The 14,493-nt window shown below is 38.1% G+C and overlaps 1 protein-coding gene across 5 annotated transcripts in view; it reads left to right on the forward strand.

Moving 5' to 3' along the window:
- SH3D19 (SH3 domain containing 19) overlaps positions 1–14,493 on the forward strand; it is a 94,159-nt gene that overhangs the window by 28,339 nt on the left and 51,327 nt on the right. For 4 of the 5 annotated variants that reach the window (XM_062573867.1, XM_062573864.1, XM_062573865.1 and 1 more), the window contains one exon: positions 691–730. Coding sequence is in view for 3 of the 5 variants with exons in the window: in XM_062573864.1 (XP_062429848.1) it covers positions 691–730 (40 nt within the window). In the remaining 2 variants the exon portion in view is untranslated. Of the gene's footprint in view, positions 1–690; positions 731–14,493 lie in introns of those variants that run through there. The other variant, XM_062573869.1, reaches the window with a different exon arrangement.

The raw sequence follows: 14,493 nt of genomic DNA on the forward strand, positions 1-14,493 counted from the left end.
ACAGTTTACAAATTAAATCTAGACCTGGCTTTAGAACTGTTAAATTAGGCAGTGAAAGAAAAGATTTATCTGAGCTCCGATGATTGTACCTTGTTCTTTTGGGTTGCTGCGCAGTCTCATTAGTGCACATAAACTACTTGAAATACTCAGTGAATAAACAAAACTTTCTGAAAACAGGAAGAGATTTAGTACCTAGAACATTCGACATCAAAGAGTTAATGATGGGGCTTCACTGGATTCAGTGTATTTGCAGATGTTGCTGCAACCAACTGCCTATTTTTCTCCTATCCTGTTGGGGAACTCTGCCAGCCATGATTCATGGAATGATTTTTTTGCGCTGAGTAATCTCTGTGTTTTGTTTTTTGTTTTTTTTTCCCCTTTTCCCTCTCCTTTAGTTTTACCCTGAAGTCCTATTCATTTCAGCTAAAGGGAGGGGAATGCTTCCAAAGCATTAATATGAAGCACTAAATACACTATGTTTTCAGAAAAGGAATTTTAACAAATGTTTAACTTCCAGTGATTTTGCTTTGTCTTGAGCAAAGTAGTCCAGTGCAGAAAAACAGTGTTTTGCAACAGAATCAGCTTTTGGTTTTGCTAGTCATGTGATATGACAATTCTTTAAGGCTTCTGTATTAGTATTACTAAAGAACATCCAAGTTCTGTGCTGATACTATGCCTCCTTTCTCACAGATCGCTCTGAAAGAAATAAACCAGACTGCCGCTCTTCAGGGTAAGAATTGTATTCCTGTATTTATTCTTCCCCTCCTTTCCTTTCCTTTTTTTTTTTTTTTTTTTAATTCATTCCATAAAAGGAAAAAATAAATGTTAGAAAAATAAAAATGCCATTCTACTACTTGTTTGGGTAACAGTATGAAAACCTGAATAGCTTTGTGTTAAAGGTAATTGATATTTTAAGGAATTAATAGGTTTTACTATACTGTAATTGTATGCACTTAAAAAACAAAAGGCTTGTTTGTGTTTCACATACAGAGTTATTTGACAAAACTGTAATTTAAGACAAGAAGTCCTTATGACTCTTGCTTCTGCATGCTTTGGAGCATTTGCTTCTGTAGCATGGAAAATAATTTTTGATTCAGCCAAGATTAGCAACACTTAATTATTTATTCCCTTGACTCTGATCTTACCATACCTAACATTTGAAAACTGGGGAAAGCAAACAAAAAGAGGTTAAACAAAACATAGATCCAAATATTTTATGTTGATTCAGAATTTCCACCAGCAGTTGCTATAAACTTCCAAAGCTATTGATTTGCAAGGCTACATGACCTCTTACACATCTGAATATTCTGTAGTCATCTTCCTTTTTATCTTTTTTTCTCATTTCTTGATCACTCTTTTTTTTTTAAACTCTTTGCTATGTTTCTAAACTCTTCCGCTCAATTTTCCAGCAAGAAATAGGATTTCTTTCATATCCTATGGCAAGTAATGGGGTTTTAATGAGTTAAAGTGATAGAGCACACTAGCTACAGCTGATTTCCCCACCCTTTTGTGAAAAGTCTTTCCAAAAGGCTCCTCTGGTGCCTAGTCTTCTGACATGACGTGTGGCTGTTTCCTTTTATTTTACAGTCTAATTTTTTTTTTGTTACAGTTTTATAGTACACTGGGATAGGTTTTGTAGCCAGAAGAGCAGAGGGAATCGTAGCCTTCTCTCCTCATAACACAACTCGTGAGCTCTATCTTCCATGAGATGTGATGGGAGAAAGGACACATGTCTATTCCTTCTCACCTCTCCAACAACTATGTTCAGCTGTGTGTTCAAGTTGCAGTGGAATTTTGCCTCTGTCAATTACTTATATCCATGTAAAACACCAATCATTGTATGTCCTTTTGCAACTTAAAATACATAACCTTTTTCTTAAAATGGTATGGTTATAGTCTACATATTTGAACTTTTGTTAGATCATGTTATATTACAGTAAAGTCAAATCTAAATCATTATCAAAAGGAAATCTTTTATCAGAATATATAGTTTAATATTAAAATAGTTTAATTCTGTCTCCACTTCTTCTGGGTGGTAATTCCCAGTATTTTTTTGGTCTGCTGTGTATTTTTGAAGTTTTCACTTGGAACTAATAGCAAAGTAAAATTTCAAAAATTTTCCATAGAATTGGTATTTCAATTGTGGACCAGCCCTTAAAATAAAATGCTACTGTAAGTTGTCTAGATTACAGATTCCAAATTCTCACATGGAACATACAGAGAAATTAAGAGAAATTAAGTTGCTTGCATTGTTGAGGAAAATGGTCTTTCATTCAATAGTCTTTTATTCCTGTTAGTAGTGTGTTTTCTAACCTTATCTATGCATCTTCTGTCCCCTTCGCAATCTCACTAGCCATTGTGCCGTGTTATTTCTGCTTTCCAGGATGAACTATGAGGAAGAAAAGTCATTGTTGAAAAGATAATGTGGCTTTGTGCATGCTTTGCTACTCTTCCTAGGCCAGAGCTATTTGCCTTAGTTTGATGACACACTTTGCTAATTAGTACTGCTACACTCTGAGATCCATCTCTCGTTATAGATGGAAGCATAATCCTGAGGAGACAAGTTGCTGAGTGAGATTCTCATCTCCACTCTGGCCCCAGCCATGAGTCTGGGAAAAGAGTTGCAGCTGCATGAAGACCAGTGTCTCCTGTGTAAGAACTGAGAGAAAACTAAGCAGTGAAGTATACAAGTTAAAGTGTAGTGCAACACTGCTCATGTGACATGGGCAGCAATTCAGACTTTGAGTTACATTGGGGACTATTTTGTGGCTATGCCATTTTATGAGGAGCTAATACTTTGGGAGAGCAGCTTTTGACAACAGAAAGACCAAAAAAAGGGGGGGGGGGAACAAAAGCAAAAAAAAAAAAAAAAAAAAAAAAAGGCAGCAGCTCATCTTTTCTATTTTTAACTTATACTACATGTTCTGGAATGCATCTCTTAAAAATGCAATGTAAAGTCCCTCTTTTGATCTAAAGTGAAACAAAATGATGCTGCAGGTCATCATCCTTGAACTCAAGTGTAATAACAAGAATTTCTGCATTAGAATTAGTATAAAATAGTTAAGGAGAACACGGGGATACTAGCTCACCACATGAAGAGATAATGCAGTGAGTCTTAAGAAAGACAAATATCCTAAGATGAAGAAATAGATGTAGATTTTTTCCAGATGAGAGCCAAAGTAGCAGCAATTTATTTGGTATAAAACCTTGGTGAGATCTTGTCCAGAAGTTTGTGCAGTTCTAATCATGAATGTGGAATGATGGAATAAAAGGAGCCAAAAGAAGCAGAATGGTCTTCCTTAAAAATCCCAAAGCTAAGAATTTTTGATCCAAAACATGATCAGCTTAATAAAAAGGAAAAAAAAAAAAAAAAGTACAAGTATTTCTTGTGATTGCAGAGGGCTAAAGTTCATGTCCTTTCCATCACTGCACTCTTAGTTCCTGTATGTCTGTATTTCTATTTTGGCTTGTGCTTGAGTGTTTACAGTACGAGGGATGAAAAGCTCATATACACAATAAAGCAGGAACAGTTTCAAAACTTATCTCGAACATAATACATTTGCAATAACTCGCACAGAAGAAACTTTTTAGACAGAGATGTGTATAAACTATCTTAACATTTATCATAGGATGATGCCATTTATATTATTCAGGGTGAAATTTATTTAAAGTGATATCAAGGACTCTGACAAATATTCTGGTTTTATTACTAGCCTGTCAAATGTTTAGTATGGGAGAAGTACTGAAGGAAGGCAGAGTATTCTGAGGGTCATACTGGGTCTAGCATGCTATTGGAAAGAAATTTGTTTCATGAATGAACCAAAGACCATAGGTAATGATTTCCAAAGAAGGAAATAGATATCAGATACTACTCACAAGACGTGCATTCAATATACTGCCTTTTGCCTCTCTAGTGCAATTAGTAGCCATCTGCCATGAAGGAGCATTTAGATACAGCGAAGAGTAGCAGAAGAGGGCCTACAAGTGTCTTTTTTTCATGTACCGCTCTTCATTGATTTTTATTAAATATTAACACATTGGTAAGATCAAATCAGACATTCCCTGAATCCAAGTAACACCTGTTGCTATGTTAAATTGTAAACTAGGGACATTTGTTTTCATGACCTGATATTAATGATATTTCAATTGTTAAATTTCAGGCCGTATTAAAGACATCTCAGTCCTGGCAGCAGTGATCTATAATTATCATTATTTCTTGGTTTTACTGTAAGAGTTTTCACCGATTGATTCAGATCATGCACGGTTAAAGCCCAGGTCAGAGTTAGGTCAGAAGAAGTATGCTATTTAGTATGAGGCCTCTAAACATTTTCAAACTGAAAATTATGGTAGTAATAGAACACAGGGTTTCATGTATCTGCATATTTGCAATTAATTTCTGAACATGAACAAAACTGGTAAAAGGAATGGGGTTAATTTTGCTTGTTTTATTTAATAGATTACAGAAACTTTTGTAATGTGATATAACTGATTTTAGGTATGTTGTTTTCATTTTTATTGGATTGAGTGAGTCATAGACATTTGAATAAGTTGTCCTAAGAAGGATCTGTTTGGCCAAAATCTGTAATTTGTTAAAAGGGCTTTGGCCTTGGAGGCGAGAGGACAAGGGTAGAAAAACAGTGGAACAATTTATTGGGACACAAAGTTAGAGATCTTAATTTTTAAATCTGGTAATCTACTGTGAAAATTTGACCTCAGGAATTGGGAAAGGGAGGAAAATAATAGATTCATTTTCAGAATAGATTTTAGACATTATTGGCACTTAGCCTATCTGCTGCCTTTTTTTTTTTTTTTTTTTTTTTTTTTTTAATGTACTGCAGTTTTTTTTTTATAGCTGGTTCTCTGCATTTGATTGGTACAAAATTTGGCCTTGTTATTTATTTAAAATAAATCAAGACAACAGTACAAACAGACACAACCTTTCTCCTGTTCCTTTATAAAGAAGCCCTTGAAGCTGATCAAAGGGTTCTTTTAATGAATAGCATATCAGAGCGTCTGATAAATCAAGCTGTGATTTCGAAGAATGGTATTATGTATCTTACTTTGGTTTTAGTGTGTGGTGTAGAAGAGTTCCCACAGTGAAAGCTACATTTCTGTTTTCTCTTTTATATGATGCTAGTCTTGTAAAATTATGTTTAGGAAATATTAAAGTAATGTTCTGGCAGTATCTTTGAAGTGTGTATTTTCCTAGAGCATCTCTGAAGCTATTAATTAAGCCCTTACTCCTTTAACAGAGCAGGAAGGCAGTCTTAAGGTACAGGACTGACAATGCAGTAGAACTCTACTCACTTTCCAGTTAAATGCATGTGCTCCTGAGGTCTGAAGAAAACAGATAGTATGAGTTTTTTCTATATAGTAGCGGGTATGATCAGTCTGCAGTCAGTCAGTTAATAATTCCAGCTTTGCCTGTCAAAGGTGGAATGGAATAGTCCTTTCTTCTCCCCATGAATTTGTGCTAGCCCCTAAGCCTGGAAGCTAGGAATTCTTGTTTGAAATCTTCCACAAATTACAAATTGCTGTTAACATTTTTGTTTTTACCAACTTGAGTTGTTTTCTCATCAGGAATAACTTTGCAGCTAATTTTCTGCACCACATAACAGATTGTGTTTATTCTAGGTAAATTAAAATCCAGGTTATTGTGTTGGAATCGAGCACTGGAAAGGGTGAGAGGTACCCTTGTAACATGAAAACATCTGATTCTTTGTTGTGCATTAGGCAAATGGACAATGTGGAAAGACCTCTGGTGCTACTGCTTATTCTAAGCAGTATACTTACATAGTGTACTAAGAAGTCACAGAATCATAGAAATATTAGTCAGAAGGGACCACTGGAGGTCATCTAGTGGAACTTCTTGCTTGCAGTGGGAAGACTGCTAACACTAGATCAAGCTGGTGTCATCTCTGTCTAGCCAAGTCTTGAAAACCTCCCAGAAAGAGATCCCACAGCATCTCTGGATGACCTGTGCCAGTGCTGCACTATGCTCCTAGCAAAGAGATTTTTCCTCATGTCCAAGCTGAACCTCTCCAGCTGCAATGTAGGGCCATTGCCCCTTGTTTTGCCATGTGCTGCTGTGGAGAAAAGTTTCTCGTCTTCTCTGTCTCCTGGCAATTAGATTGCCCTTTGGCACCCAAAGAAGCCCAGCCTCTTCAGCCTCTCCTTATAGATCATGTGCTCTGACCGTTTTGATGACCATTTGGTGGACATTCATGTCTCCTCAACATCCATCTCAAAATGGGGGATCCAGGTGTAGCCTCACCAGGCAAAGTAAAGGGGAATAATAAACTCCCCTGATGATTTGGCTGTACTGCTTCTGGTGTTGCCCAGTCTGCAGTTGCCTTATTCATGTGTGCAGTTGATTCAAATTCAAAGTGGTGTCTACTTGTAACTGGCTGCCAGATATCTGTTGATAAGTAGTCCTACCCTTTGGGCTCAGTGATCCAGTTAATTTTCAGGCCACTTACTGGCTGCTTATCTATCCCATACTAACTCAGTTTCCAAATGTAGGAGATAATGACAAAAGAACCAGTCAAAAAATTGAGTTTTTTTGGTTCAAACACTAGACTGCTAACGTCCTGAGAAATCATTTTCATTCTCTCAGAGATCCTGATACTTAAGTTTTCCTGTCACTAAAAGAAATAACCTGCATTATCCACTGGCACTGTCTGCATTAGCTTGTCAGTGCAGCTGTTCAAGCTAAAGGAATATTTCAGACTTTTCCCCTTCTATCCCATGTTACAGGTTGTTCGTGGATTTGAAGTTTGAGATCTTGCTGATCTGTGTGAAGAGGAAGGAGAGGCAATGCATGTGTGACTAAAAGTGAACATAAAAGCCTTGAATATGATGCAGTGTTGCATTTAGAAGAAAGAATGAGTGTTATGGGGATGACCTCTATTTTACTTTTGCATTCTTATTGCATATATTTAGCTCTTAGGATTTTTAAGACTAGAGTGTAGCAGGTTAGTCTTAGTCTAAGTGTACATTTAGGATGTGGAAAGGAGAAAGATCCTGCTTTTGTACACTCCAAGTAGATCATCAGAAACTGATGTAATTAAAAAATATCTTTCCAGCAATCTAGTCTCCCTCCCAAACCCTCTGGGTGCAGTTTCACAGTTGCCTTGAGCTGAGCTAAGCCTGTGCTTCTCCAGAAGGAGCAATCTCATTCCCTGCTTTGGACTCATATTATTGCTCATGTGCATGATTGGATCCGAAGGCTGATCTCCAAAGGGAAAAAAATAGCTGTCTTCATTTTGCAGATGAAGCAGATTCAGCAGAGGGAGGCAAAGTGATTTCCTAAGTTGCACAATAGATCAGTGGCAGAGTTGGAAGTAGAGGCTCTGTACCATGACCTTGTTGTTAGTGTTTAAAAGTAGTATCACAGTGGCTCAAATTTAAGTTTTTGTGTTTTCAGAGCTGAATTTTGGGTTCAGTCACTCAGAATACAGTGTAATCCTACTGCTTAAACGTGGATGTAAACTGATGTAATTGAGACTAGAATCAGCTTGTGTGTTGTTCTTTTGTTTATCTTGGTCTTTTGGTAAACAGCACATGCTACAGATATCAGAGCTATGCCTCCTTAGAGCAGAACAAGCTGGAGGAATTTTGTGCAGCATGTTTCTTTGGCAGCTTCCTTGCCACAATAAATCACTATGTTTAATATATTCTTTGCAGCATTAATTTTCCGTGTTCAGTTCCTACTCATTTCTAAAGGAAGGGGGAAAAAAAAACCCACAGAGCAGAGGAAACCCACAGGCAGATCAGTTAAGTATTGGCAATTAGGGAGCCTGTATGTGTCTGGAGCCTCTTGCTATGTGTGTTTGTTTTTAATGCCACCAATTCTTCCCTGCGATGTTGGAGATCTTTGTCTGTTCAAAAGTGAATAGAAAAGTGGTAAAGAGTTACTGCAAAGGAAGTATCCTAGCCAGTGTTCCAGATTCCTTATTCCTAAACACAGAAGAGGATTTATTTTAATGCAAACACTGTGTTCCTGGTTTCTGGGAAGGGAAATTTGAAGGACTGGCAGCTTTGGGGCCCTGTACCAGTACTTCCATTGCCTGGGCTGCTCACCAGTGCCTTTTCCCATGTTCAGGCATCATTTGTTACAGAGGATAGTCTAGGAAGAGAGGGCATGTGGGAGCATGCAGTGAAGGAGCAATAGGTGTCATGGGAGATGTACTTCTCCCTGAGGTGCTGGTGGAGCTGGATGCTTGAAAGAGATGGGGACCTACTCAGAAGACTGCAAGGCATAACAGAAGTGAGTAAGTGAATGAGGTGGAAATTGCTGAAGTACAATGAAAAATAATGCTGAGAATGAGATGGTTGTTGAAGGAATAAGGAAGAAGCGATTCACCCTTCTCTTAACTGAAAGAACTTCAGTACATTTGCTTTGGGAGTCCTGTGTATGTGAGCAAGTTTTCACTGTCTTACCACTTTTCTGAGGAGAATCCAGTAAAAGGCACTGAGGACCATCCAAACCGAAAATTCAGCTCTGAAAACCCTTAAACTAAGGGTGCTCTGCTTGTCAGTTAGGAGAATTGTCTGAGGCGTAAACAACTGTGAGAGACCTTAGTTCTAGGAAGGGTGTTTCAAGAAGCATGCGGTTACATGTTGCAGATATTTTAATGGCTGGACATTCCTCTCAAAGGTCATTTAGGGAAGATTTCACTTTTTCCCTATAAAACAGCAATTCTTTTAAAAACAACCAGATGGCTTTGTTTTTCAACCCTGCAAAAAACAAACAAGGTCTGAGGTTGCTGGAAGCTGTGAGGAGAGCTGGAGTTTCCTAAGTAGTGTGATGGGCCAAATTAATCAGGCATGGGTATAGTTTAGCTTCTTTATTATTATTATTTCTTTCCAAAGACACTTCTATGATAAATAGAACATGAAGTTCATCCAGTGGGTGGAAAAAAGAGCTGGAAGAGAATTCTTTCCAAAGGTGTTTGTAATGCTCTCAAAGAAAACAGTAATGCTCGTGGCTGGAGGAGGAGCTGGCAAGTGAAGTCCATGGGATAGTTTCAGGACCGACGAGGCAGACCAGGGGAGTTTTGAACTGCCAGCTCAGAAGAGGACGTAGCTTGGGGTCTTGCTGAAAGAGTCTCATGCTGATATTTTGAAAGTGCTAAAGCTGATACTTGAGCTTTGGTTTATTTCCCGCAGGATTTATGTAGGTTTCTGTTTAAACTCAGGTTAGTATCTGTGTTTTCCTTCATCTCTGGAATTTGAGTGGGAGAGTGCAGCTGGCAGTTGAATTGTGTTGGTTTCCGTGTCCTCTCCCTCTGATGTGCACAAGAGGGAAGAGATTGTTACTTTTTCCTTTTTAGTCTCTTTTTGTGTGCTGCTTAGTTACTTTGTTATTTTATGATAGGTTATTCTTTGTCTTCTGCAGAGTTCTGGTATTGGTAATCAGTTACCTTAAGTAGCATCTGATTTTGGCAGGTTGAATGTTTAAGTGATTGATCAAATGCATTCTGACTATGTTGTGGAGGAGAAATATTCCTAGTGAGGCCTGTCACGTGAGTAGTTTTTTCCTTGTTACTATATTTGTCTGTTGCTTGCTGTATTAATTCTGCAGCTGTCTATTAGGCTCTGATCCTGTCATTTGTGAGATAGGTTGCATTTTTGATTTTGCTACCAGATTTCTCTTTTCAGAAGCATTATGCTCAATATAAGTACTGCTGCTTTTTGAATATAGGCCACATTGACACAGGCTTTATCCTAGTTTAGGCTATCTGTGGCAAACCACAGGCTTTGGCAAACCTAGGGCAAGTCCTTAGTGTAGACAAGGATGAGCTGTCTGCATCTAGTTCCAGCTGCTTCAGTTTATGTGGTTTCAGGAAGGGAGCTAGGATTCATTGGTGCAAAAAGTAATGTTGCCTCTTCCCTTGGAGGCTATGTGGTCACAGATGGATCCCTTGATACAGAGGACTGAAATTAGAGCCCGTGACCCTAATGTGGACAGCGTCCATATAAGTAGTGACTTACACGTAGTTGCATCTTGGTCTTGCCAGCCTTTTTACCCAGGTCAGATGACAAATCTGCTGTATAGTGAACATTCCCAGCCTTCTGAGCCTTGACAGGGGTTGGGTTAGACTGCCTTGAAAGTACTTGTCTTGCTAGAGTTGACTTCTGTAACATGAAATTGGGTCAGTATGGACGGATGGAAGTTTGAGTGGCTGTAGAGTAGCTGCAAAAGTCCAGGAAAGAGTCAGTATCCCGGAAAATAAAAATGTAGTTAGACAACTAACTATTTCAAGACTGGTACTTCTTCAAGTAGCAAGAAGTATGAGAATTCTCATCATTTTTTAGGATTAGTTGTAGTTCTAATGGATTTCATGATTTCGTAACGTTTTAAACAAAAACATAAGTACTTTGTCAAATACATGTCTTTTTCTTTTAATGTTCTGTTGCCTAGATGCTAAAAAAACTTGAGCAAGCATAACTTACGTATGTGATGCTCAGTGATGCACAGGACTTGTTATAAAAAAATAAGTTCTAATGTTTGCAAATTTAATTTTGAATGGTAAATTTCGAACATTAAAGTTTTCCCCAAAATAATTTTTTGGGGGAAAATGCTGTCCTGTCTCTAACGAGATACTGCAATAACTTTGACAGAATTATTTTCCTAAAATATACAATATAGTAATTGAAAAGAACAAATCCTTTTTTTCAGATGACAGTGGTGGTGCTTCTGTGCTGTGTTTTTAGCTCTTAATGAAGAGAAAAAACTACAGAATTTGTACCATATAAATAGCATATACAGAGGCAGGAACATGAAGCTCTAACTAGTGTATTGGGTTTTTTTAACAAGTTGTTTTAAGCTATGTCTATTTTCTACTTTAACAATAGTTTCCCTTTACTTTGTAAAATTAACAGCCTGGAAATGAGATTTGTTCTGACTGTATGTCTTGCTCCATTACTGTTATTTTTACTTGTTGCTTTAATTTTTTTCTTAGGGTTGTTTAGAAGAGCTTTACAGTTTTGTTGTCTTTTGAAACCTGGGGAAGATCACAAAGTACTATATAAACTCTGAAATGAAAAAAAAAAAAAAAAAAAAAAAAGCTAAAGCTAAAAATCTGTTAGCTAAAAATATGTTAGCCATTCTAAGAGCAGAAATTTGCTGAATGGCCCAGTGTGTTGGAGAGAATAACAATGCTTAAAGACATTTCATTTCTTTAGCTAATGAAATGTAGTATAAATAACAGATGGGGACAGGCTAAATTGTAGGTGAGTAAGTGCCTTTTTATTCCTGCTGCCGCTAGTTTACAGAGATTATGCAGCACTATTTGGTAGTGTTTCACAGAGTAGAGACTAATGCCCTGCCTAGAGGACTGCAGAATCCCATGACCAGCTGAGCAGTCGGTCATTACTAAGAACAGCAAAACAGACTGGATCCGGAGGGGATGACAAGAGGGAAGAGCAGGGTAGGTGTATTATCTGATACAGTATCTCATCGCTCATGTAGTGTTTTTCTGGCAACCATGTCCTTTTCACAGTTGTTTTCTTCGTGCTGGAGTGTTGTATGCCATTAATCAGAGAAGGTAACTTTCAGATTCTCCAGTTATTTTTGGAAAACAGCCATTGAGAACTTGCATATTTTGGATATAACCAGTCTATATTTTCTCTCCTTCCCATAGAGAGAACAGAAGTAACTTTGAAACTGTGTTGTTCAGTGATACAGCTGCTGTCATCTTTGTAAGCATATGCTAAAGCAACCAAGAATTTACTAAGTTTGCTAAGTATGGATTTTTCACCTAGGAACCCTGAGAGCAGATCTTTGTCTGTGTGTGTGTTTTTTTTTTTTTTTTTTTTGTGAGAAAACTTTAGTTAGAGAAGATCATGATTCTTAAATCCAAATCTAATTAAAATGTTCCAGCCACAAATACTTTATTTTTGTTGTTGTTGAATCTCTTTTTTGATACACAGTGTAACTTCTAGTTCCAGCAAAAGAAGTGCATGAGTGATCTCATGTCATGTTAAGCAATGTTTTTACTTGGAATAAGTGCTTGGTGGAAGGAAAAAACTTTGTTTTTACTGTTACAATTCTTCTGTTTCATATGGAGGGGATTCCTACTTCCCCATCTCCCAACACATAAATATTTAGTCTTAATTACAGTCTTAATACAAACAATTCTGACAATATTTTATGACTGGATTGGTTCAGGAAGCTTACCTCCTCTCCCCAGAACAGAGCTTCTTTTGGAAAACTGCTTTTGAGACCATTGTGTCATTTTATTGCCTTGTTTCCACTGGATCGTCTAAAATAAGTCCATGAACAGCTAAATGAATGCAGTGCTTTGGGCAGGTGTAGGTTTCACAACTAGGAAGAAAGAATACAGTCTTTTGGGGCAAGTGCAGTAGTGACGGCTACAGTACAGGTTTCCCCACCACACCCTACCCCCCTGTAGGGGACAGAAGATTATTTGCATTACTGCTCAATCTGTCCTCTTCCTTCTCAGACTGTCAGCAAGGAAAAAGGCTCTGCTAAGTGAGTGTTACCCAGTGTGAACAAACTTTCAGTGCTTTCTGTTAGCAGCAGCATTTGATTTTTATCTACATCGGGCAGATCTGAATTGATGACAAAGTTCTCTGTATTTCCCTTAATTACTGTTCCCATACTATTTTTTGTGAACTTTTTAAATATGTCTGTTACAGTGTTTGGACTGAGAAAATGTGCTCCCTTAGTGACCTAAGTGCTTTGTTGCAGGTGTTTAAAAACAGGTATTTTGTTGAGTGTATTATAGTTCTACCTAGCTAGTGGTGTGGAAAAAAAAAATAACATTTGTGGAAGAGGTGGAATATAAATTGATAAGGCTACATCAGCATTTTTAAAAAATTGAGATTTTTCAAATGTCTATAGTAAAGTCTAATTTCATCTTTTTATTAGAACAACTGAAGTAACTGGAAAAAATGGACAGCCATCCTTCTTCCAGCCTGAGAGATAACTAAGGGAGTAAAAATGGCCATTTTGGAGCAGAAAGAAGTCCATCTAATCCAGTATTCTTACTTTGTTTATGTGCAAAGTGGAAGCCTAAGGAAAAACGTAAGAACAGAACATATATACTGGGAAGTATCCGTCTATTCTCTCAGCATCCAGACTTCTGTGGCTCCGGGGCCTCTTGAGAAAGGTGCTGCTTTGTATTTAATAGCCCTCTATGCATTCACTTTAATTTTGAACCCATGTGAGCTTTTAGCATCCACGATACTCTGGAGCGGGGAGTGCCACAGCGTAACCGTGTGTTGCATGCAAAAGAATCTCTTTGGACTTGGCATCTGCTAGTTTAATATAATGCTTTCTGCATTCCTGTACCGTAGGATACACTCCCTGAAGCTTTGCTGCTTCTTGAGAAAGTTAAAATACCTTTGTTTTGGGTTTAACTAGACTGTGTTGATCGATTAGGTAGCCTTAAAGAAAAGGTCACTATTACTGTTGGAGGCCCAGAGGGATGTTACGGAGGGGAGAGGGAGATAAGGTTGGCTGGCAGGAGAAAAAGGACAGGAACAATTTACTGCCTATGCAGTTAAGGGCATTGTTGAGAGCAGAGGTTAGAGAAATTACCAAGTTTATTGGACGAGTGTCTTATTTGAATTCAGAGCCTTTAACATCTGCTGGAGATAATTTTATTTTCTAGGCCTTTGTAGAGATTTAGGATCAGGGATTATTACTCAAATGTCAGAGATGAAGTGGTTGTTACAGGAGGAGGGTTACCCCGCTGGTAACTGGTGTTTCTGTCCTTTCAGTTGCCTGGGTAAGTTGATTCTCAGACCTGGCAGCTTTTAATTTCCTCTGCCTAGTTCACGCGCTGGCACTTGGTGCGCTGAATGAAGTGCCTGGATGAGCATGTGAAAGAGCTATGTATCTTGGTGATTCTTATGTGCTAGGGAGGGGCATTGACTGCTGTGGCTGTGAGGTGTTTTGGAGAGGTATTTCTCAGAGTTGCTGCCCCGGAAAGGTCCGGTTCAGTCTGTTCTGCAAGGTGTTTGCTTCTGAAGCTAAGTTTAGTTGAGTGGGGAAACGTGATGACAGTGATTTCTTCTTCCAAGGTATAATCATCCAATAGAGGCTGAAATATTTACTCATTTGCCATGTAGTTTGAGGTTTCTGATGTTAGAAGGCAGTCGGCATGTGTGATTGAGGGTGGAGGAGGTTCTTCTTATGATGTGTTTGTATGGTGACTTGCTTGAATACAAGATCTGTTTCACTGCAGAAGCATCCTCACTTGGTTAAGGCCTTCTTTTGGTTGTTGAAGTAGGTATTTTGGGAGATCTTAGAGCAGATTCAGTGGTACTGCTCATGCATTGGGGTACTGCAGTGTTTTGAGGACAGATGTGGGTTTTGTAGATTTAGGTGTGTTTTTAAAAGTCTGTTTGGCTTTAATGGTTGATACTTCCATTTCATACTAGGGGGGAAATTTGAATATCAAAAACTTGGCTGTTTTTTCCCCCAGCTTGGGCTGACGAAGGTACTGCTATTACCTTTAT

Source organism: Rhea pennata, chromosome 4 (genome assembly GCF_028389875.1).
Source record: "Rhea pennata isolate bPtePen1 chromosome 4, bPtePen1.pri, whole genome shotgun sequence".
NCBI classification, from domain to species: domain Eukaryota; kingdom Metazoa; phylum Chordata; class Aves; order Rheiformes; family Rheidae; genus Rhea; species Rhea pennata.